This window comes from Scyliorhinus torazame, chromosome 13, assembly GCF_047496885.1.
Source record: "Scyliorhinus torazame isolate Kashiwa2021f chromosome 13, sScyTor2.1, whole genome shotgun sequence".
Taxonomy (NCBI): domain Eukaryota; kingdom Metazoa; phylum Chordata; class Chondrichthyes; order Carcharhiniformes; family Scyliorhinidae; genus Scyliorhinus; species Scyliorhinus torazame.
This window is the reverse complement of record NC_092719.1, coordinates 200,124,446-200,148,907: the sequence shown is the minus strand read 5'-3', so window position 1 is coordinate 200,148,907 and position 24,462 is coordinate 200,124,446. Positions and strand designations below refer to the sequence as shown.

At 49.1% G+C, this 24,462-nt stretch overlaps 1 protein-coding gene across 6 annotated transcripts in view; it reads right to left on the bottom strand.

The window, feature by feature from the left end:
- Nucleotides 1-3,373: 3,373 nt before the first annotated feature.
- The window catches only part of LOC140388524 (uncharacterized), a 98,158-nt gene continuing 77,069 nt past the window's right edge, over nucleotides 3,374-24,462 (bottom strand). For 4 of the 6 annotated variants that reach the window (XM_072472876.1, XM_072472874.1, XM_072472877.1 and 1 more), the window contains 2 exons: nucleotides 15,335-15,539; nucleotides 3,374-4,814 (listed from right to left, as the gene is read on the bottom strand). In XM_072472876.1, coding sequence (XP_072328977.1) covers nucleotides 4,174-4,814; nucleotides 15,335-15,539 — 846 coding nt within the window. In that variant the 3' untranslated portion in view covers nucleotides 3,374-4,173. Of the gene's footprint in view, nucleotides 4,815-13,830; nucleotides 13,959-14,127; nucleotides 14,190-15,334; nucleotides 15,540-24,462 lie in introns of those variants that run through there. The other 2 variants (XM_072472878.1, XM_072472879.1) reach the window with 2 other exon arrangements.

Below are 24,462 nucleotides of genomic sequence, written 5' to 3'. Positions count from 1 at the left end.
ACTTGGGGCCTCCCCTGCCTACATCTGGTCTTGAATGCTGCACCACACCAGACATCAGTAATAAAAGGAGAGCATGTTGGTGCTTCAACACAGCAGGACAGGGAGTGCTAGGAATTAAGAACATAAAATGCTGAAAATGCTCAGCAGGTCAGGCAGCGCCTGTAGAGAGAGAAACGGAAGTAACAAATAGAATTTTCCATGGCCTTTGTTGAAGGGCTGGGAGGCAGGAAGGATGGCAAAACAGCAGGGGGGGGAAGAGTAACGGCAGTGGGAGGGGGTGGGGGAAGGTGGAGAATAACGGCGGGGGGGCAAGGTGGAGAGTAACCAATCATGGGCCATTGCCCAGCTCAGTGGACATTTTCCCTCTGGAGGGAGGGCCAGTTGGAGAGACTGCCTTGTGATACCCGGTATCCTCTCACTAGGCTTTCATGAATACTCCATGGCCCACGGGGGGGGCCCTCGGCAATGACATCACACGCGCTCCATGAACGCCCCACCCGCCATCACAGAGGCCTGCCTGCCTCGCACCAGCTTCTCAACTCTTTTTGAGGGCATCCAGCCATGAGGTGCCATCTCCCTGCACCTGCAGCTTCAGCAATGACCACTAGTGGTCCAATTGGCCCAGGAACCCCTATATGCAGGCCACTGTCCTTAATTGGATGGTTGCCCTGGTGGTATCTGCTTCATTTTAAAAAAATAATCTTTATTGTCACAAGTAGGCTCCTAGTTGCCACATTCTGGCGCCTGTTCGGGTACTCACCCAATTTACCTAACAGCACGGCTTTCAGGACTTGTGGGAGGAAACCGGAGCACCCAGAGGAAACCCACGCAGACATGTGGAGAACGTGAGGTTTATGCCCATGTTACTGAAAAATGCATAATTTTGTTTTGTGTTACAGCTATTTAATGACTGACTTCATGATCAAAAAGTGGAGCTAATAATAAGAATCTTTATTATCGTCACAAGTAGGCTTACATTAACACTGCAATGAGCTAGAACACAGACTTAAATTGCCGCAGCTTTGAGAAACCCTGATCGGAAGAGTTGATCAGTGCCTGACTGCAGCACCTCTTTAAATAAAGAGATCTCTTCCATAGATCCAGCAAATCAAGAGTTAACATTCAGCTCCTTTCATTATCCGTGCCTGTTTCAATCATGGCAGCAGCCCTCCCTGTATCTGTAATTTCTCTCCTGCCCTCCCATCCCCACACTCTCTTCCCCCCCCCCCCCCCCCCAGCAGATGGCAAGGACCTGCCTTAGCTGGGAAATAGCAGAATGATTCAGTGATTAAATAGGAAATGTGCCAGTAAAAGAATTACAATCAGTGTTATTGTCACCATTAGCAGAATACATGGGAGCCACCTCCCACTGGGTGCAAGCTAAAGAGCAGTCTGCTTTCTCAACTCCTGTGATTTTTTAAAATTTAAACACAGGAGAAACATTCAACAAAAAGAAACGTAGAGAAAACTGGGGGCGATGTATCTGCTTAAAAGAAAAAGATAGGCAAGAAAAATGAAAAGCCAATAAAAATAAGAACGGAAACTCGAAGTAAGAATAAGACAACAGCACACAAAAGGGGAAGAGAAAAGCTAAAAGATGACAAGTGATGAGTTTGGAATCCTTGTGAGTCATTCAAAATAAAATGTTTGATATTCAGTGTCGATTCTTTTACTGAAGTCTAATTGAGAGCTATAATCTGCAATCGCTACTTCACATTTCCTAGATTCCACAAAATAATCTCTTGCACTCTGTCCATATCTCTGCGCTGTTACCACAGTACTTAATGCAACATGAATTAAAGATTTAAAAACAGAAAACGCTGGAAAAACTTAGGTCAGGCAGCATCTGTGGCGAAAGAGCAACAAAGTGCATCAGATTTTGACCAAAGGGCCCTTTCAAATGACACACACGGCCAGATTCTGGGATTCCCAACCTCATGTTCGGGGTTTTCGATCTTTGGGAGTGACATTTGAGGGCTTTTTGGGTCAACCAGGCCTTCCCAAACTGACTGATCCCATTGCAGAGATGGGCATGTCCCAGTCCTTTGCAATTCTCACATTAGGGCCAGGTTTTTAATGAGCTATGGTTCACAGCACCTCATGAAGAAACCCTGATCGGAAGAGTTGATCAGTGTGAACCATAGTCTGCATGTGCGAACCTTTTAAAATGCAAGTACCAAAGGTCTTCCTCATGTTCACCATGCCAAGGCATCCCCCCCCCCCCCCCACCACTCCATAGGCCATGTCCCCAATGCCAAGCTATGCCCCTCCACCCATCCTTGATGGCCTCATGCCCCCTACACAAAGCCCATTTCTTGACAGCTCTGGTTCACTCATCTCTTCTGTTGATTGCAAAATTTATGGAAGGTTAAGAGGTTTCAAGTTCTTGCAACTTCAACTATTGAAATATTAGAGCATCCGGATGATTTACATTTTTACTGCCCTGTAGTTAAAAGACTTAATATTGTCGAAAGTTATGAATGTTTTTTTCATAACACACGTCATTGTCAGTGCATACTGGCCCAACGGACATAAGTGCTACAGCTTGGCATAGGCAAGATGAGGGGGCCATCCCTTGACAAGGAGGAGTGAGGGACCATAGACGTTGCTCGGTATGGGGGGGGGGGGGGGGGGGGGGGGGCATACCTTGGCATTGGGGCATGATGTTGCATGTGGGGCAGGGGTATGAGGGTTAGAGGGCCTGTTTTAATTGGAATGAAGACCCACAAACACTGGAGTCAAGCTTTTTAAAAACAGCTGCCCGGGCTGGCTCTGGCCTTTTGCCCGAGTCAGCTTGCACCTGCCCCCAATTCCTTCTCCTAGGGTGGGCAGGCCAGGCCGGGAATTTTCCCAACTCCCACTACCCACCTCAACAAGGAAACCCAGGCCAACATTTCAGATTGATGACCTTTTGGGAAGATCAATCGGTAGCATGGGCATCAATTTCCAGTTCTAAATGAACATTGAATTTGATACAAGTGCAAAATTATTTTATTTCAGGAAAATTGCAACTTCTGGAAATGGGCAATATGAAAAAAAAAGGAAGAGGCAACATGCTTTGCTGTATGAATCCTTCTTCACAACCCAGCTTTTTCCTTAGTTTAGAAATGTGACATGAATTGATAAACAAATATTATTTTAAAAATCATGCAAAATGCAGGAGCAGAAAATAGAGATTGGATATTGTTTCTGGAATTTCTAACTTAGAAGACACAAGGAATTCAATTGGTCACGGACAACAGCGAATCAGCAGTCGTGTCACAATGCGCCCAATTTTCTTTCATTGAAGCGAAGATAAGAAAATATGAATATCATCAGTTTTCCTTTCTCACTCCTTCAGGCCCTGGCAAAAGCGTATCGGACAGAACAAGAATTGCAATTTGAAATAAAATGTTTATTTCTTCAAAGTGCTATTTTATTATTACATGCATGCACACATCTGTACTGTAACGTAGGGTATATATACAATATGTGATATAGAAGAGCAAGTTAGATAAACAATGGAATGATCTATAAAGCAGTAAGTGGATACAGGATTCTAAAGACACAATGATTAATGGAAATATAACAAATATTTGATCATTTGACATACGAGCTCTTTGTGTAATTTCAATTTGCCAGAGGGAAGAATCACAATGCTGGAGTGTAGAGCAGCTTCCACAACCTGCACAATGCAGTGCCAGGTTGTGGGCTTAAACCCACAATTATTATGTGTAAGGTGTGCTCCCAGTCTGGATTAATAACTCCAAGACGTTAATGAGCAGTCCTTGCCCACCTTTTGTTTAATTTACAGACTGGAGCTCAGACCCCCACTTTCACTCCGAAGCTATGGGTTCAATCCTGCGTCCTTGTTAAATGTACTTTGCGGATCAACTGTTCGTGTTGTCATAACGTATTTTAGGAATAACTCAGTGAATTATTAATGCCCAACAGCAGAAAGAGGGAAACGTGTATTTATAGAGCGCTGTTTCGCTAGCAAGCCTCACCGAGTATACTGAGAGGCTGCACACGTGACACATTTTATTGCCCTTGTTGGGAGCAGAGGGGAACCTCATTGAGAAGGCCTCAACCGGCATCTAACTTTGGTTAACCAGTGACCGCCCAACCACAGAATCCTTAGAAAAGTAACCAGTTATTTATAGTCCTCATCATGTAGATTTCTGTAACAATTTTTCAAGATTCCAGGTTTAAGAGGCCAAGTTTTTTCAACGCTTCCTTATGATCCTTTTCTGTTGGGGGTTGTGGAGTCCCTTCGGTTACAAGAGGTTGAGGGGAGGTGGAGGAGTTGCTGATGTTGGACAAGCCTCCAGTGCATTTCAACAGTCCTAGTCTTTGAAGTGCGTCTTGCCTCGCTGCTTTCTGCTCAGGCCTCCCAAGCAATCGAAGGGAGTTGGACTGGGCAGCCAAACCCTCCACCTGAGTGGCTGGCTTCTTCTGGCCAGCATCGCTAAGTCGGGCCAGAACCTGGGCTCGGAGCTCCTGCACACTGACCCCTGACCTCAAGATGGTGTCAAACTTTTTAGCGTGAGCAGGAAGCAAAGTAAGTGCTCTGGCTGAACTTTGGTCATCACCCGAGGCGGTTTCTCTGAACTGGTTTGAGACTTTGGGTTCTAGTGCGGTCGTAGTTTCAGATCCTTGACGTTTCATTGACTCCTTCTCCTTCTTGCCCTCTTCAAATGCTGTTTGGTTGGGTGCTATATCAACCACAGAAACTAATTCCGGACCTCGGTTATTGATTCCGAGAGCAGGTGGGTTACTGGTAATTACATCCACATTTCCAATAATCCCAATGTTGTCACAGCAACCTGCAACATCTAAAAATATTAAAAATACAAACATCAACACTTGCATAAATACAGAGACAATTAGCATGCAATATATTGTCATATTTGGTCAATAGGAAAATTACCTTGAGGTTTTGGGGGCGATTTTGTGCCCGTGTTCGCTGTTATCAAGAATGGCGATGTGGGCAGAATGTTGGCAAGAATCGGAAAACGTGACTCTCGCAAGCGAGATTGCGTTTTCTGGTTTTCCAACCCCCTTGTCAGTAGCGTAACTTGAAAAACGCCATGGAAGGCCGAGAACTTCATTTTAATACATTATCATTAGTAAGCCCTCCCATCGGAACTTCTATCCCCAAAATGAATGTTCATTTGGTCACCGATGTGACATCACGCCAACGCGATTTACAACAGCTGTATAAAATAGAGAACTTGGCGACTTCACCTCCGAAGAGGATATCAGAAGTGGGCGCTCAGGTCGCCATTACCATCCAGGGTGCCAGTTGCATGGGGGCAGCTGAGAGGATAGGGAGGACCCAGCTAAGTTCAATTTGGGTCGGGTGTTCAGCATCAGCATCTCGAAGGGTGGGGTAGTTCGCAGACCATACCGCCCCTTCCTGGCTCTGAGCCTTCAGGTTTAAAGGGGTTTGGCGACTGGTATGCAGGCATCGCCTTCCGTGTCCTGCTTGTTGGGCTTGTGGCGATATCACCGCTGGGAGATTGCCCTTCCAGAGTGGCAGTTGGAAAGTTAGTGGAAGCGGGTGAATCCATAGTGCCAGAACTGGGGACAACCAAGGTTCTTGGGTGGGGTGACATGAGATACCATGCTGGATGGGCAGATTGGGACACTCTGACAAGGGGCATTTTCCAGCCTCATGAGGCCTGAAGACCCTCACATGGGGGGTTTGTGGGGAGAATGACTGAAGTGAAAATGAACCCCCTCACTCAGGCAACAATGAACCCAGAGGGCAAGAGCTGTATGGAAGTTCAAGGCCACCGGTTATGGAGGCCTGGCTTTCAGGGATTAGTGTCTGGGTGGCTGGCTGTTCAATTTGGAAGGCTTGTTTAATCCGCTGCCCATGAGAGCGAAGGGAAATGAGGGTGCCCTCTCAGGATGAAATTGACATGCTAATTGCAGTCTTCATGCTCATCAGGTGTGTCTCACCTGCCACAAGGGAAAGCCAGTTGCCTAATCAGTTCCCTGAACCTTGCTTGATGAGTCGATTGTGCCAATTTAGTCAGAATTACAATGCTTGAGTGTGCCGCTGATTGGCATCCAATTTGTAATCCTTGGGAGGAGGCTCTCCTTGTGAACCTTGGCTAAATGTTCTATCAACAGGTCCCGGCAGTGGGCGACCAAGGGGGTCGTCCGACCCGAGTGTCCGCCCCTCTACCATGGATACATTCGTAACCAGTGTTTGTGGAGAGGGAGCATGCAGTGTTCACTGGCACCCTTGAGACCTTCCGTGCCCATTGGGCTCCGCAGGGGCTGGGGTGCCCAATTGACCCCTTTAATCATATTTTGGTTTAATGTTTTAAGCTTAATTTGTGATTTGCTTTTTGTTTGAGGCAGTTTCCCTTTAAGGAACTGTCCCTTTAGTTTAGTTTACTTGATTATTTGTGTTTATCAAAATAATTGGAAACATAGCCCCCAAACATTGAACTTCAAGGCTAATACTCACGTTTACATGACAGAGATGCCACAGATGTGGCCCCCAATGTAAGGTCTTATGGTGAAGTCACACATCAGTCACCCCCATTCAAGAGGGTCTAGTTTCTCCACTGAGGTTAGATCACAGGTTCATTGAATACACTCAATTGCCCCAACTCCTCACCCTTGGGGGAGTCATGTGACCTGCTGAGGTTCTCAAGGGTTGGAGCACTTCATTCAGGTGGAATTAAGAGGGGCAACTGTGGGGAAGTGGCAATTGTCAGGACTCCTCATCATTTACTTTGATGTTCTCTTCCTTTCAGTTTTTGACTCTGAAGAATTATGGACCCAGTCGAGTTGGCAATTCTTTTGATTGCGATCAACCAGCAGCAGTGGCATCGACTTGCTGTTGCACATGGCCAGGAACAGCGCCTTGCAGAGGAGATGGAGGCAGGGCCCATTGGATCTGCTGGTAACAGCACCGCAGATGGCAGCGCCCCAGAGGAGGCGCTGGCGTCCATGGAAATTTTGGCGTACGATTTCTTACCACCAGATTCAGAGGTCCAGTGCAGGCGAAGACTGCGTCTGTCCCGGGGACGGTGGACAACCTGTGCCAGGTGATGCAAGAGTTGGCGCCACATGGACTGGGAGGATGCCCTTTGCCTGTGGCCCTGAAAGCTACTGCCATGGCATGTTTCAGGGCTGCATGGGTGATCTGTGCAGCAGATCCCAATCTGCAGCACACACGTGCATAGAGGAGTTCACAGCTGCACTATTTGCAAGGGCCCACATGCACATTGACTTGGACCGGGACCAGGCAAGCCAGGTTGCCAGGGCCTTGGGCTTCACCCACATAGCAGGCATGCCCCAGGTGCAGGGTGTGATCAACTGCACCCATGCGGCTCTGAACTCCCCATGGAAGCTTGGGGCACCATTTCACCACGGATCCCACTCCTTCAACGTCCCAATCATCTGTGACCACAGGCGTGAGCCTGTTTCTTGGGGAGAGTCCATGATAGTTACACCTTGGGGTCCTCACAGATCTCAGCCATTTGTGAGGGAGAGCAGTGGCTGGAGGGATGGATCCTCAGGGACAACGCATACTCACTCAGGAAGTGGCTGATGACGCCAGTGCGGAGGCAACAAATGCCTGCTGAGACTCGCCATAGCAAGGCTCAATGTTCAACACGTGCACTAATTGAGCAAGCAATTGTACACTTCAAGATGCAGTTCCAGTGCTTTGACCAGTCGGAGGGGGAGAGAGGGGGAGGGGGAGGGCCTCCAATACAGGCTCCAGAGGGTGTCCCGTGTCAGAGTGGCCTGCTGTGCTCTGCACAACCTGGCACTGCAGCAGGGAGACCAGCTAGACCAGGAGGAAATGGAGAAGCGACACATCTCCTCAGACGTGGAGGATGTCGAGGAGGGCGGGGAGGCGCAACCCGCGGAGGAGGAGGAAGGCCCTTGGGCGATGGCCTAGGCCTGTGTGGGCACAGGGCTGGGGACGCCTCCATCAATTTGTGATTTGACGACGTGTAGGACTAGGCTGTCTCACACCATGGGGTCTGACATCCACTCACTACTGAGGTGCCTGCATGAGGTTAATCGTGATGGTGGCCACATTCCTGGGAAGGGGGCTACAGCATTGGATGGACTCTGCAGGAGAATGATGATGACTTGCAGTGAAGACAGAGAGATGCTTCTCTCATCCTCAGCGATATGTCTGACTCCAACCTGACAGAGAGATCAGCACATCCTGCTCGTCGTGGGATCCAGAGATACTGGATGACAAATCTCAGCTGCTACTGCCCCGCAGAGGTCAGGGGTCCTGGTGTATTTCTTCACCTACGTACGAGATGGACACATTCTCCGTTTTCAGCCCTTGGCATCTCTATAACTAGAGAATACTGGCAGACATGAGAGGCCTGACTGTTGATGGGGATGGATGTGGGGCTGGGGAGCCCATGTCAGCAGTTGCGCATATTTACTGCGTTGTCAGTGTAGGAGATGGGAGAGACAGAGCACTGCCATTCTCTCAGTGCACACGCGTGCCAAGATCGCGTAGAGGTTTGCAGAGCATGGTGCCATGACATAACATCATGGAGGATCTGTATGGGTGAACCATGTGAGTTTTAATACAAGTCCAATATTACAGTGGTGACTTATCTCCACCATTACCTCGGTTAACCTGTTCCCACTTCATTCCTACAGTTTCTTACACTTCCTCACCGTCCCACTATGTCTAGCTGTCTCCACTGGATCCACAGGTGACATTGTGGTGGCCTCCTGACTTCCATACCCTGTTGCCTGAGATGACCTTGGCATGTATCCCCTGGGAGTGCCTGGACCTTGAGGTTTCAGGCCTACCTTCCAGCTGCACTGGTGTTGCAGTGCTGCCCATGAAGTGTGTCGTTCACAGGGAGGGGGGTGTCAGACAGGCTGGACACGCAGGGTCTTCTGGGTGGAAGGCCCCACTCCTGCCTATCCTCCTTCCTTCTGGTGTCCCAGGGGTCCCTGGGCTCCTCCATGAGATAGTGGGGCAGCTGGAGTGAGATCCAGAAGCCCAGCCATCTTCTGACACCATTCTCGGGGGCTAGTGGTTGAAGTATCAGTGGGGGAGCATTTTGCAGACAGTGATCATAACTTCATTAGATTCAAGATTGTTATGGAAAAAGACAAGAATGGGCCTGAGATTAAAGTTCTAAACTAGGGGACGGACAATTTTAATAAGACAGATAAGATTTGGCCAAAGTGGACTGGGATCTGTCACAAATCTGTGACAGAACTGTTGGACACTTTCAAGCAGGAAACAGGGAGAGTACAGGGCAAACAGTTTCCAATCAACAAAAAGGGTGGGACCTACAAGTCCCGTGAAGCCTGGATATTGAGGGAAATACAACATTGGGTCAGGAGAAAAAGGGAGTCTTACGGCAGATAGAGGGCTCAAAACAGCACAAGCCCTCGAGGCTTATAGAATGTGCAAGAGGGAACTTAAAAGGAATTAGGAGAGCAAAAAGGGGACATGAAAAGATACTGGCAGTAAAAATAAAGGAAAATCCCAAGTTAAGGGTAAAAAGATAACTAGGAAAAGAATAGGGCCCATTAAGGACCATAGTGGTAATTTGTGTGAGGAACCGGAGGACATAGGTAGGCTTCTAAATTAATGCTTTGTGTATGTTCATTCGTGAGAGGGACAGCGTGGGTATATAAATCGGAGAGAAAAGCTGTAATAAAATTAAAGAGATTAACATAGTCAGAGAGGAGGTTCTGAGTGGTCCGGCAGACATACAAGAAGTCAAATCTCCAGGGCCAAATGAAACGTTTCCCAGGCTGTTGAGTGAGGCAAGGGAGGAAATAGCAGGGACGCTGGCAATAATTTTCAATTCCTCTCTGGCCACAGGAGAGGTACCATTATTCAAGATGGGAGGAAGGGATAAAGCAGGAAATTGCAGATCAGTGGTGGGGAAACTATTGGAAGCAATTCTGAGAGACAGCATTAACCTGCATTTGGAGAGGCAGGGATTAATCAAGAACAGTCAGCATGGTTTTGTTAAAGCGAGGTCCTGTCTGACCAACTTGATCGAATTGTTTGATGAGGGGGCCAGGTGTGTAGATGAGGGCATTTGATATAGTCTATTTGGCCTTCGGCAAAGCTTTTGATAAGATCCCAAATGGGAGACTGATAGCGAAGGCAAGAGCCCATGGGATCCAAGGAAACTTGGCAAATTGAATACAAAAATGGCTGAGTGGCAGGAAGCAGAGGGTGATGGTCGAGGGGCGTTTTTCCGACTGGTAGCCTGTGTCCAGTGGGGACCCGCAGGGATCAGTGTTGAGGCGCTTGCTGTTTGTGGTTTATATCAATGATTTAGATAGGAATGTAGGCGGGTTGATCGGTAAGTTCATGGATGGTACGAAAATTGGTGGGGTGGTAAATAGTGAGGAGGGTAGCCTTAGATTACAGGAGGATATCGAACAAGCTGATCAGTGGCAAATGGAATTCAATCTGGATAAGTGTGATGCACTTGGGCAGGACAAACAAGGCAAGGGAATACATGATAAACAGCAATATCCTGGGAAGCACCGAGGGTCAAAGGGACCTTGGCGTGTATGTACACCGGTCCCTTAAGGTAGCAGAGCAGTCAATAAATTACCTTTTGGTAGCAGAGCAGATGGATACAGTGGTTAAGAAGGCGTATGGTATACTTGCCTTTATTGGCCGAGGCATATAGTTTAAGAACAGGGAGGTTATGCTGGAACTGCATAAAACATTTGTTGGGCCACAGCTAGAGTATTGTGTGCAGTTCTGGAGTCCACATTATAGGAGGGACGTGATAGCACTGGAAAGGGTGCAGAGGAGATTTACTAGGATGTTACCTGGGCTGGAGAGCTTTAGTTATGAAGGGAGATTGCACAGACTTGTGTTGCTTTCTTTGGAGCAAAGGATATTGAGGGGGGACATGATCGAGATGTATAACATTATGAGGGGCATTGATAGAGTAGGCAGGAAGAAACTTATCCCCTTGATGGAGGGATCAATGACCAGGGGGCATAGATTTAAGGTAAGGGGCAGGAGGTTTAGGGGGGTTTTGAGGAAACTCTTTTTCGCCCAGTGGATGGTGAGAGTCTGGAGCGCACTGCCTGAAGAGGGTGGTGGAGGCGGAGACCCTCATAACATTCAAGAAGTATTTTGATGTGCACGTGAGATGCCAAGGCATACAAGGCTATGGGCCAAGTGCTGGAGAATGGGATTAGAATACTCAGGTGGTTGCTTTTGTCTGGCGCAGACGCAATGGGCTGGAGGACCTTTTCTATGCTATCGCACACTATATGACTCATGGATTCTCACTAGTGCCTGCTCCATGGAGTGGAAGGCCTGCGCCATGGAACTCATGCCCTCAGCCATGGAGGTTCTGAACTGAACCATGGAGCGGACATCCCCTGCCATGGGAGTGCATATCCGGCACCAAGTTCTCCACTGCAAACGCCACCCTTGCATTGTTGGCCTTGATGCATTGGAGTCACAACACCATCTCCTCTGACAGAAGGTGATGGGACACCTCCAGTCAGCCTTGCCGTCAGAGTATGGATGCTGTCACCCCTTCCTGATGCTCTTGACTCTGCATTTGTATGGCTGGGGCTCAGCAGGGTCCTGGGCTCTGGCATCGCTCCTGAGTGCAGAATCTCTGGGATGTTCCTTCCTCTGCCTGCTGTGGCTCTTCAGCTGTGGGATGCTCACCAATGAGTGGCCCAGAATCCTGCCTGCTAGTTAATCCCACCCAGTTGTGAGTATCAGCGCTGGTGGAGGGTGCTGTTGACAACTGTGATGCCTCCATGATGCTGGTCTCAGAGATGTCTCCCTTGAAGCTTCTCTGGTCTGTGGTCCCCAGAGCGCACAAGGTTGGTATGGTTTGGTTGAATCATTGACCCGCAAAGGAAGCGAGAAGATTTCACTAGTGCATCACGGGGAATGAATGATGAGAGAAAGTGTACTCATGTGAGGCTTGCACCGCGGCTGCATATGTCGAGGGTTCTCACTTTTGTCTCTTGCCCCCACCTCACCCTCTGCACAGGTGCAGTCCTGCTCCTCAACTGCCAGCGCAAGGACTCTTTCTTCATAAGGCATTAGGCTTTTCAGCTCAGGCAGGACTCTGGAGGGCTGTGCCCTTTAATGCCAGTTATTCTCGCGTTAGTCCTGTAATGAGATAGATGCGGAGAGTGTATGCGGGATTCCTGCCGAGTTAGATGATCACCAGGCTGGCATACACGGGACGCGAGTGGGAGCAGGGATGTGCGTGTGTGTGTGGGGGGGGGGGGGGGGGGGGGGTCGTAGTGAGGCACCAAGACATGACAAGTATTGGGAACAAGTATTGCCTGGGTGAGAGATCACCGTGGAGGTGTGATGAGTGTTTGAAGGGGTGCAGCGGGAGACTGAGGAGGCAGACTTACCCTGACTGCATGAAAAAGGTCATTCATCTTCTCCCGGCACTGTTCCCCATCCTCTTATGGAGCAAGCTGGCACTCACAGTCACGGACACGGTCTCCCAGGCGGGGTTGGTGGCCTTGTTTGACGGACATCTGCGCGATCACAGGTCGAAGATGCCACGCTTCTGCTTCACAGCACCCAGGAGATTGGCGAGGGCTCCCTCCGTGATTCGTGGCAGCCATCCCCCAACTGGACTTTGAACAAGTGCTGTGGAGATGTTTAAAACGAGCGCCTCACTAATTGCAGAGATTAAGTTTTCCCAGGGCGAACGTATCAGAGGCAAGCTGCCAGGAGCGTGGCATAAATCACATGGTAAAAGGAAATTGTTGAAGAAGTTGAATGTACAGTTCCCACTGTCAGTGCCACTGGGATTGTCCCTGGTTTTCACACTGGAACCGACACTTACTGGAACCGACACTTATGGTAAGATTCCACCCTATGATACCACAGCTTGTGAATATGTTTTCACAGTAACTTCATTGCAGTGTTAATATAAGCCTACTTGTGACACTAATAAAGATTATTATTACAGAATTATTTCCAAGATTTAGAACCAAATCGAAGCCTAAATATTTGACCGCGTCATCTTCTCCCACTTAAAGGTTCATTTTCAAAACTAAATGTTTTCTGAAACTTGGCATGTCTCTGAATATAGTTCAATCTTCCTCACTTGCACATATGCCAGGGAAAGGGAGTGTGTTTCCTGTACATTGGAAGAAACAGATATTAAGTGCATTTTTCTGGGGGAGTAACATTGCATGGGTTTCTGCTTGCAATGACAGGGAAAAGCAAAATGCCTTCACACTGATGGGCGTGCAGAAGGTAAAATTTGAAAGGAGCCTAGCAACTACCAGTGACAAGATATAGACCAGCAGTGGCAAAAGCCTGCAAGTGGGCCATTAAAGGCAGGTTTGGTCTTTAACAGGTCAAGTCCTTGTAAGGGGCAATCAAAGCAAATTCATCAATCAGTAATCCTTATGGAATTAGCTCAGGATTTATACATTAGCTCAATTTTCAAAGGTTGCTCATTGACTATATTTTCTAGTAGATATGTTGATTAATGATTTCTCTTCTACATGAACTCTCACTTTTTAAAATTAGTTTAAAATTTCTCAGGCCACACACCCTTCCTCCATTTTCACAGCAGATACTTCCAGCTAGGAAAACATCATCTGTCCTCAACCTTCTCCCAAACAGAATTCTAGTGGCTTTTTCCAAGAGAAAAATTGATGAGCCGTACAGGATCAAGTAATCTGGCTATATAGTACTCTCAACTGGGGGACAGTACATGGTGAAGAGGACATAAATGAGTCTAAAATAATGACTAAAAGAGACAAACAATTTTTTAAAAAATTGTTAGAGTGCCCAATACTTTTTTTTTCCAATTAACAGCAATTTAGCGTGGCCAATCTACCTACCCTGCACATCTTTGGCTCGTGGTGGTGAGACCTTCGCAGACACGGGGAGAATGTGTGAGCTCCACATGGACAGTGACCCGGGGCCGGGATCAAACCCAGGTCCTCGGCGCCTGCACCACCGTGCCGCCCTGAGAGAGCAAATAAAACATAGCCTTTAAACATCAACTCAAAATCTGTGTGAATGCCAAATGCATTTGATTCAATTTATAGGAATATAGGACTTGGTGTGAGCCATTCAGGCCTTCAAGCCTGCACCGCCATTCAATTAGATCATTTAATTTGTGTTGCCATACAAACCTTTGACCGTATTTTTCTTGGAGGGTGGGGAGATATGGGTTTGTAGTTCTTCCTGTTTTCAGCTAAATAGAACAGATGGTTTCAAAATAAATGTAGATTACACAGTGAAAGTCTTTTTTGTGTAACCATGTGGTCATATATAGTCAGGCAGCAGCATCTGTCCTATTTGCCAGCATGCATTCAACCAATGTAGAAGCATTAGTAAGCATGCAACAGCAACAGTCTAAGAGTGTGCACAAGAAAATGGAGGTGTACCAGCCATTGCTTGAGGTGCCTATCGCAGAAAGATTGCTGATTTCTCGCACACCGGTAGAGACGCTCACACTGTCAGAGGCTTTTCCCCAGGGTAGAGGGGTCAATTACTAGGGGGCATAGGTTTAAGGTGAGAGGGGCAAAGTTTAGAGTAGATGTACGAGGCAAGTTTTTTACGCAGAGGGTAGTGGGTGCCTGGAACTCACTACCGGAGGAGGTAGTGGAGGCAGGGACGATAGGGACATTTAAGGGGCATCTTGACAAATATATGAATAGGATGGGAATAGAAGGATACGGACCCAGGAAGTGTAGAAGATTGTAGTTTAGTCGGGCAGTATGGTCGGCACGGGCTTGGAGGGCCGAAGGGCCTGTTCCTGTGCTGTACATTTCTTTGTTCTTTGTTCTTTGTTCTTTGTTTGGTCCAACTTCCTGCATCAAGGTAGTACCTTTACCGGACAGAAACCAGTCCTCAGCAAATTACTTCCAAGATGTAAATATTGCCCTGCTAATCAATTTCTTTCATGCCCTCAAAATAGCAACAGGAAGCATGGCTAATTAATTCATTCATTTATGGAAACATTTTTCATGTATCAATCTTATATTACTGATCAAATTTGTCGCAACCTCATAAGCTAATAAGATATTTCATTTGCAGCTGAAGGGTAAAAGTATAGTCTGCAATCATTGCAAGGTGTTCCCTTTCCCAAATGCCACACTCCATCATGTATTGGGCTTGTCAAAATGGTCATCCTAATCACGAGACTTCCTTTTTAAAGTCTATCCGGGACCCAGATTCTTTTGTTAAGGGAACTCCTCAACAACATTAGGAGAACAAAGGTACCATAGGGGCTACAAATTTTACATACACCTGTTCTTGGAACAAGTTGAGTATTTTGACCAAAACATTATCAGAATCACATTGATATCTGGGACTCACTGTGCAACGAGAACTCACCTGGGCCTGCTGTATCTTCTGTTTGTCGAGTGCTGCATACCATTCCGAGGAACTCATAAAAGCCATCACTAATAGTGCTTTCTCCCTTTGTCACCACCTCTTCGTCATCCGCCTCCAGTTCCACCTCTAATGAGTCAATGGTTTCAATCAAAAAACTAAGGCATTCCTTCTCCTCTTGAGACAAATGGCGCAAGAACTCATCTTCCTGCAGAATAAGCAGAAAACATTGCACAATCTTTCAATTTTTAAATCTACGGATAACTCCTGGAAAACAAACAAGTGACCTCTTCCAGAGTCGTGCGTGGAATCGCCTGGAGCAAAATATCCTTTTTTCAGTCTTACAAATTAAACAAAATATTGGAGTTTGTGTGTCAAAGACTGGATGCATATATTAGGATTAGTGGACAGATGATTTGTTAATCGGTTCATTCATAGCAGCATTACTGCCCATCCTTAGATGACCCGAGTAGGTCTTCAACCACTTGTGATGAATGTAGCAATTTCAGATATATCGTATTTAATGTATTTGGCGCAGTAAGGGTGAGTGTGTGGATGCATCTGCTACAGTATTTTGTTTTAAAACCTGACTTGAAAGGCTTTTTGGCTACAGAGGTGCAATTAAAGCATCGTAAAAATCATTAATTCCAACCATGTATATTGTTTACCTGAAGTTGGTTAATGGAATTTTGTTTATGTAAATGAAATGAAATGAAAATCGTTTTGTCACAAGTAGGCTTCAAATGAAGCTACTGTGAAAAGCCCCTAGTCGCCACATTCCGGCGCCTGTTCGGGGAGGCTGCTACGGGAATTGAACACGCGCTGCTAGCCTTGGTCTGCTTTACAAGCCAGCTAATTAGCCCATTGTGGTAAAGAAGGTTCTCTGGGGAGTAGATCATTAGAGACAGTGTGTTTAGCTTAGTAAGATGATGTCGTTAATGGGAGGAGACAGGGGGTGAATCAGTCAGGTGTTAAGTTTCAGTTTCTGGAAAAAAGTAGCTTAGATTGGGGCTGTGAACAGGCAAGCAACTTTTTGCCAAATGTTGGAAAGTTAAACAGGAGGTTGACACAAGTGAGAATCCGCAAGCTGTTCCTGAAGGATCTCATCTCAAAATGGTTTATCCAAGACATCTCTTTATGGCAAGTATTCCTGGGTTGGCTAACTGTACTTAAAAGTAGGTTTTGACCCGAGATGGGTTTTGCTTGAGTGGAGATAGCAGTTAGGGTTTAGTGTTTCATTGTCATTGTTTTTTTAAAAAACATTTTTTATTCTCCTTCTTTATCACATTTTCTCCCAAATTTACACCCAACAATAAACAATAATCAGTAACGAATGTAATGTCAATCCCCATATCAATAACAACGATCCTATCCTCCCACCAAACCCCCAAACAGTAGCCCACTTGTTAACATAAACAAATGACAAAGAGGAATCAGGAATCACCCATAGTCACCATTAACACATACAGTGGTGACTTCCAGTTGCGGCTATGCGGAGCTTAGCTGTACATTCGGCGGCTCCCGCTAAAACGGACTTTTGGGCTCTCTTGAGGAGCCCCAACGGCAATTGTTTTGACAACCTCTAGTGTGCGAAGGTGAGCAAGGTCCCCCCTTCCATAGTATATGGATTGGACTAGGAGTGGAGCGGTCAAAAAAGCGTTTTTGGAGCAGCGAAAAGTGCGAGGAAGAAAAAACAAGATGGCAGAGGGCGGAGATCAAGCGGCATGGGTGCAGGAGCAGCAGGAGTTTCTCAAGCGCTGCTTTGAGGAGCTGAAGAAAGAGGAGATGGCGCCAATGCTGACGGCGATCGAGGGGTTAGTGAAGACCCAGAAGGCCCAAGGGGCGGCGATCCAGGCGGTGCGGGAGAAAACCGCGGAGAATGAGGATGAGATCTTGGGCCTGGCGGTGAAGGTGGAGGCGCAAGAGGCGTTGCACAGGAGGTGGGCGGAAAGATTCGAGGACCCAGAGAACAGGTTGAGGAGGAAGAACCTTCGGATTCTGGGTCTCCCTGAAGGAGTGGAGGGGGCCGTTGCTGGAGCATATGTGAACACGATGCTCAATTCGCTGATGGGAGCGGGGGCCTTTCCGCATCCCCTGGAGCTAGATGGGGCTCATCGGGTCCTGGCAAGGAGACCCAAGGCCAATGAGCCGCCACGGGCGGTGGTGGTGAGGTTTCACCGTCTCGTGGATAGAGAGTGTGTGTTGAGATGTGCCAAGAAGGAGCGGAGCAGCAGGTGGGAGAATACGGAGATCCGAATCTACCAGGACTGGAGCGAGGAGGTGGCAAAGAAGAGAGCTGGTTTTAATCGGGCCAAGGCGGTGCTCCATCGGAACGGGGTGAGGTTCGGAATGCTGCAGCCAGTGCGATTGTGGGTCACGTTTCAGGATCAACACCACTACTTTGAAAAGTAAACGCCTGAGGAGGCTTGGACCTTTATACAAACTGAAAAGTTGGACTCAAACTGAGGGCCTGTGGTTGTGGGGGGGAATGTCGGATGTATACAGGGTTTTAACTATGCGTCGGGAATGTTCCACGGGTTGGGTGATGGATGGGGAAAAGAGATCTGATGGGGAGATTGTGAGCGAATGTGGGCGTCGGTGCTGGAGGGAGGGGAGGCCCGGGGATGGGGGAAATTGGGATAAGGCCGCAAAAGGAGCTGCGCCAGAGGGGGCGGGGCCTGCTTAGGAAAGCGCGGGCTTTTTCCCACGCTAGGGAAAGACGGAGGGACGGGGGTGGAGGAGCGCTCACTGACTGCTGGGGAGGAGGGATTCCCCCACGGGGGGGGGGGTGGTCAATGGGATGGCGGGGGAGGCCAGGGTCAGCAGGAGTCAGCTGACTTACGGGAGTGTTATGTGGGGAGCAAAAGAGCTAGACATGGGTCTAGCGACGGGAGGGGGCATATTGGGTTGCTGCTTCATTGGCCGATGGGGAACTGGAAACAGAAGAGGTGGTCGGGACGGGGGTCCCCAGCCTGGGGGACTGGAGGGTGTGGGAGGCGCGGGCACGGGACTGGCCCAGAAACAGAGATGGCTAGTCGGCAGAGGGGGGGGGGGGGGGGGGGAAGAGCCCCCAATCCGGCTGATAACTTGGAATGTGAGGGGCCTGAATGGGCCTGTTAAGATGGCCCAAGTGTTTGCGCACTTAAAGGGACTGAAGGCAGACGTGGTCATGCTTCAGGAGACACATTTGAAGGTGGCAGACCAGGTCAGGTTACGAAAGGGACAGGTATTCCATTCGGGGCTGGATGCAAAGAACAGAGGGGTGGCAATACTGGTGAGGAAGCGGGTGTCGTTTTGAGGCCAAGAATATTGTAGTGGATAATGGGGGTCGATACGTGATGGTGAGCGGTAGGCTACAGGGACTGGAGGGTGTGGGAGGCGCGGGCACGGGACTGGCCCAGAAACAGAGATGGCTAGTCGTATGGGTGGTATTGGTGAACGTCTACGCCCCGAACTGGGATGATGCTGGATTTATGAAGCGCATGTTGGGGAGGATTCCGGATCTGGAGGCAGGAAGCTTGATAATGGGGGGGATTTCAACACAGTGATGGACCCAGCATTAGATCGCTCCAGATCTAGGACGGGGGAGAGGCCGGCTGCGGCCAAGGTGCTTAGGGGGTTTATGGACCAGATGGGGGGAGTAGATCCATGGAGATTTGCTAGGCCTCTGGCCAGGGAATTTTCCTTTTTTTCTCACATGCACAGAGCCTACTACCGGATAGATTTTTTTGTTTTGAGCAGGGCACTGATTCCGAAAGTGGAGGGAACGGAGTACTCGGCCAGAGCCATCTCAGACCACGCCCCGCATTGGGTGGAGCTGGAGTTAGGAGAGGAGAGGGACCAACGCCCGCTGTGGCATCTGGATGTGGGATTACTGGCGGGTGAGGTGGTGTGCGGGAGGGTGCGGGGGTGTATTGAAAGGTATTTGGAGGCCAACGACAATGGGGAGGTGCAGGTGGGGGTAGTGTAGGAGGCACTGAAGGCGGTGGTCAGGGGAGAGTTAATCTCCATCAGGGCTCACATGAAGGAGAGAGAGGGCAGGGAAAGGGAGAGGTTAGTGGGGGAGATCCTAAGGGTGGACAGGAGATGTGCAGAGGCCCCCGAGGAGGGACTACTTCGGGAGCGGCAAAGTCTCCAGACGGAATTCAACCTGTTGACCACGGGGAAGGCAGAGGCACAGTGGAGGAAGGCACAGGAGGCGATGTACGAGTATGGGGAGAAGGCGAGCTGGATGCTGGCACATCAGCTCCGTAAGAGGATGGCAGTGAGGGAGATAGGTGGAGTCAAGGACAGCAGGGGAACTACGGTGCGGAGTGCGGTGAAAGTAAATGAGTCATTTAAGGACTTCTATGAGGAGCTGTACAGATCTCAGCCCCCAGCGGGGGAAGAGGGGATGCAAAGGTTTCTTGATCAACTGAGGTTCCCGAGGGTGGAGGATCAGGAGGTGGCTGGTTTGGGGGCGCCAATTGGGTTGAAGGAGCTGGTTAAAGGACTGGGGAGCATGCAGGCGGGGAAGGCCCCGGGGCCAGATGGGTTCCCGGTTGAGTTTTACAGGAAGTATGCGGACCTGTTAACCCCGTTAACAGTGAGGACTTTCAATGAGGCAAGGGAGGGGACCCTGCTCCCGACAATGTCCGGAGCGTTGATTTCTCTGATCCTGAAGCGGGACAAGGACCCACTGCAATGTGGGTCATATAGGCCGATCTCGCTCCTCAATGTGGACGCTAAGCTGCTGGCAAAAGTGCTGGCTACGAGAATTGAGGACTGTGTCCCGGGGGTGATTCATGAGGACCAGACGGGATTTGTAAAGGGCAGGCAGCTAAACACAAATGGGAGGAGGCTCCTAAACGTGATTATGATGCCATCGGTTAAGGGAGAGGCGGAGATAGTGGCAGCTGTGGACGCGGAGAAGGCTTTGACCGAGTGGAATGGGAGTATCTCTGGGAAGTGTTGCGGAGGTTTGGGTTTAGAACATAGAACATAGAACGATACAGCGCAGTACAGGCCCTTCGGCCCACGATGTTGCACCGACATGGGAAGTCAAAAAACAAAAGCCATTTAACCTACACTATGCCATTATCATCCATATGCTTATCCAATAAACTTTTAAATGCCCTCAATGTTGGCGAGTTCACTACTGTTGCAGGTAGGGCATTCCACGACCTCACCACTCTTTTCGTAAAGAACCTACCTCTGACCTCTGTCCTATACCTATTACCCCTCAGTTTAAGGGTATGTCCCCTCGTGCTAGCCATTTCCATCCGCGGGAGAAGGCTCTCACTGTCCACCCTATCTAACCCCCTGATCATTTTGTATGTCTCTATCAAGTCTCCTCTTAACCTTCTTCTCTCTAACGAAAACAACCTCAAGTCCATCAGCCTTTCCTCATAAGATTTTCCCTCCATACCAGGCAACATCCTGGTAAATCTCCTCTGCACCCGCTCCAAAGCTTCCACGTCCTTCCTATAATGAGGTGACCAGAACTGTACGCAATACTCCAAATGCGGCCGTACCAGAGTTTTGTACAGCTGCAACATGACCTCATGACTCCGGAACTCAATCCCTCTACCAATAAAGGCCAACACTCCATAGGCCTTCTTCAAAACCCTATCAACCTGGGTGGCAACTTTCAGGGATCTATGTACAAGGACACCGAGATCCCTCTGCTCATCCACACTTCCAAGAACGTTACCATTAGCCAAATATTCCGCATTCCTGTTATTCCTTCCAAAGTGAACCACCTCACACTTCTCTACATTAAACTCCATTTGCCACCTCTCAGCCCAGCTCTGCAGCTTATCTATGTCCCTCTGTAACCTGCAACATCCTTCCGCACTGTCGACAACACCACCGACTTTAGTGTCGTCTGCAAATTTACTCACCCACCCTTCTGCGCCCTCCTTTAGGTCATTTATAAAAATGACAAACAGCAATGGCCCCAGAACAGATCCTTGTGGTACGCCACTTGTAACTGAACTCCATTCTGAACATTTCCCATCAACCACCACCCTCTGTCTTCTTTCAGCTAGCCAATTTCTGATCCACATCTCTAAATCACCCTCAATCCCCAGCCTCCGTAATTTCTGCAATAGCCTACCGTGGGGAACCTTATCAAACGCTTTACTGAAATCCATATACACATCAACTGCTCTACCCTTGTCTACCTGTTCAGTCACCTTCTCACAGAACTCGATAAGGTTTGTGAGGCATGACCTACCCTTCACAAAGCCATGCTGACTATCCCTAATCATATTATTCCTATCTAGATGATTATAAATCTTGTCTCTTATAATCCCCTCCAAGACTTTACCCACAACAGACGTGAGGCTCACCGGTCTATAGTTGCCAGGGTTGTCTCTACTCCCCTTAGAACATAGAACAATACAGCGCAGTACAGGCCCTTCGGCCCACGATGTTGCACCGAAACAAAAGCCATCTAACCTACACTATACCATTATCATCCATATGTTTATCCAATAAACTTTTAAATGCCCTCAATGTTGGCGAGGAGTTTGGGGAGGAGTTTATTAGTTGGGTTAAGCTTCTATATAGAGCCCCGGTGGCGAGTGTGGTTACGAATCGGCGTAGGTCGGAGTATTTTCGGCTGTATTGAGGGACGAGGCAGGGATGCCCCTTGTCCCCCCTGTTGTTTGCATTAGCAATTGAGCCTTTGGCCATTGCATTAAGGGAGTCCAGGAACTGGAGGGTGGTGGTCCGAGGGGGAGAGGAGCATCGAGTGTCACTGTATGCAGACGACCTGTTGCTGTATGTGGCGGATCCAGTGGAGGGGATGGTGGAGGTCATGCGGATCCTAAGAGAGTTTGGGGACTTCTCGGGCTACAAGCTCAATGTAGGGAAGAGTGAGCTCTTTGTGGTGCATCGGGGGGACCAGGGAAGAGGGTAGATGACCTACCGTTGAGGAGGGCGGAAAGGAGCTTTCGATACTTGGGGATCCAGGTAGCTAGGAGCTGGGGGGCCCTGCACAAACTTAATTTGACGCGGCTGATGGAGCAGATGGAGGAGGACTTCAAACGATGGGATGTGTTGCCACTCTCGCTAGCGGGCAGGGTACAGTCAATTAAAATGACGGTCCTCCAGAGGTTTCTTTTCGTGTTCCAGTGCCATCCTATTAGGATTACCAAGGCCTTTTTTAAGAGGGTAGGTAGGAGCATCATGGGCTTTGTGTGGGCAAACAAGACCCCGAGGGTAAAGAGGGGTTTTCTGGAGCGTAGTAGGGACAGGGAGGGCTGGCGTTGCCGAATCTGGAGGGCTATTATTGGTCAGCCAACGTAGCAATGATCCGTAAGTGGGTGATAGAGGTAGAGGGGGGGGCGGCATGGAAGAGGTTGGAGATGGTGTCCTGCAAAGGAACGAGCCTGAGGGCGCAGGTGACGGCACTGCTGCCGCTCTTGCCGACAAGGTACACCACGAGTCTGGTAGTGGCGGAAACGCTAAAGGTCTGGGGGCAGTGGAGACGACATAGGGGTGAGATGGGAGCCGCGGCGTGGTCCCCGATCCGGGAGAACCACCGGTTCGTCCCGGGGAGGATGGATGGGGGGTTTCGGAGCTGGCATTGTGCAGGGATCAGAAGGATGGGGGACCTGTTTATAGACAGGACGTTTGCGAGCCTCGGGGCACTGGAGGAGAAGTTCAGGTTACCCCCAGGAAATGCGTTCAGGTATATGCAAGTGAGGGCGTTTGTGAGGCGGCAGGTGAGGGAATTCCCGTCGCTCCCGGCACAGCGGATCCAGGACAGGGTGATTTCGGGTGTATGGGTCGGAGAGGGCAAGGTTTCGGCGATATATCAGGAGATGAAAGAAGAGGGGGAGGCTTTGGTAGAGGAGCTGAAGGGCAAGTGGGAGGAGGAGTTGGAGGAGGAGATTGAAGAGGGTCTATGGGCGGATGCCCTGAGTAGGGTTAATTCCTCTTCATGTGCCAGGCTCAGCCTGATACAGTTTAAGGTTGTTCGCAGAGCGCATATGACGGGGGCGAGGCTGAGTATATTCTTTGGGGTGGAGGACAGATGTGGGAGGTGCTCAGGAATCCCGGCGAATCACGTCCACATGTTTTGGTCGTGCCCGGCACTGGAAGGGTTCTGCGTGGACTATGTCCAAGGTGGTGAAAGTCCAGGTCAAACCAAGTTGGGGGCTGGCATTATTTGGGGTGGCGGACGAGCCGGGAGTGCAGGAGGCGAAAAAGGCCGGCATTCTGGCCTTTGCGTCCCTGGTAGCCCGGCGGAGGATCTTGCTATTATGGAAGGACGCGAAGCCCCCCAGTGTGGAAGCCTGGATAAATGACATGGCAGGGTTCATTGAGCTAGCGAGGATAAAGTTTGCCATGAGAGGGTCTGCGCAGGGGTTCTTCAGGCGGTGGCAACCGTTCCTTGACTATCTCGCGGAGCACTAGAAGGAGCTCGGTCAGCAGCAACCCAGGGAGGGGGGGGGGGCGGGGAGGAGGGGGGGTATTTCTTTCGGGGGGGGGGGATATTTGGGTGGGTGGGGGAGGGTTTTTTTCCCCAGGTAGTATTTGTACAAACATAGGGGAGGGTTAATATCTGTGGGAGAAACCCATTGTGTATAAGTTCTGTACTATGTTTGCTTGATATGTTTATGTTTTGTTTTGCTCTTTTGTCTTTTTCTTTTCTGTTACTGGTTGAAAATCTTTGTTGGGAAAAACTTTGAATAAACATATTTTTAAAAAAAATTAACACATACAGTCCCCTCTCCCCCAACCCTCCCAGCCCCCAACCCCCCTAATGTTCGATATGATCCAATTCTCGAAAGTGCATAATGAATAATGCACATAAATTGCAGAATCCCTCCATCCTTCCCCTCAGTTCAAATTTGACCTTCTCAAGCATCAAGAATTCCAGCAGGCCCCCCCACCGCGACAGGGCACAAGGTGGAGAGGTTGATCTCCAACCTAACAGGGTCCGCCTTCGGGCGATCAACGAGGCGAAGGCTACAACATCTGCCTCCGTGTCCGTTTCCAACCCCGGCTGGTCCGACACCCCCGAATATGGCCTCCCGAGGACCCGGGTCCAGTTTTACGTGCACCACTTTAAAGATTACCCTAAACACCTCCTTCCAGTAATCCTCCAGCTTTGTCATTTTCAAGTTTGTTTAACGGGT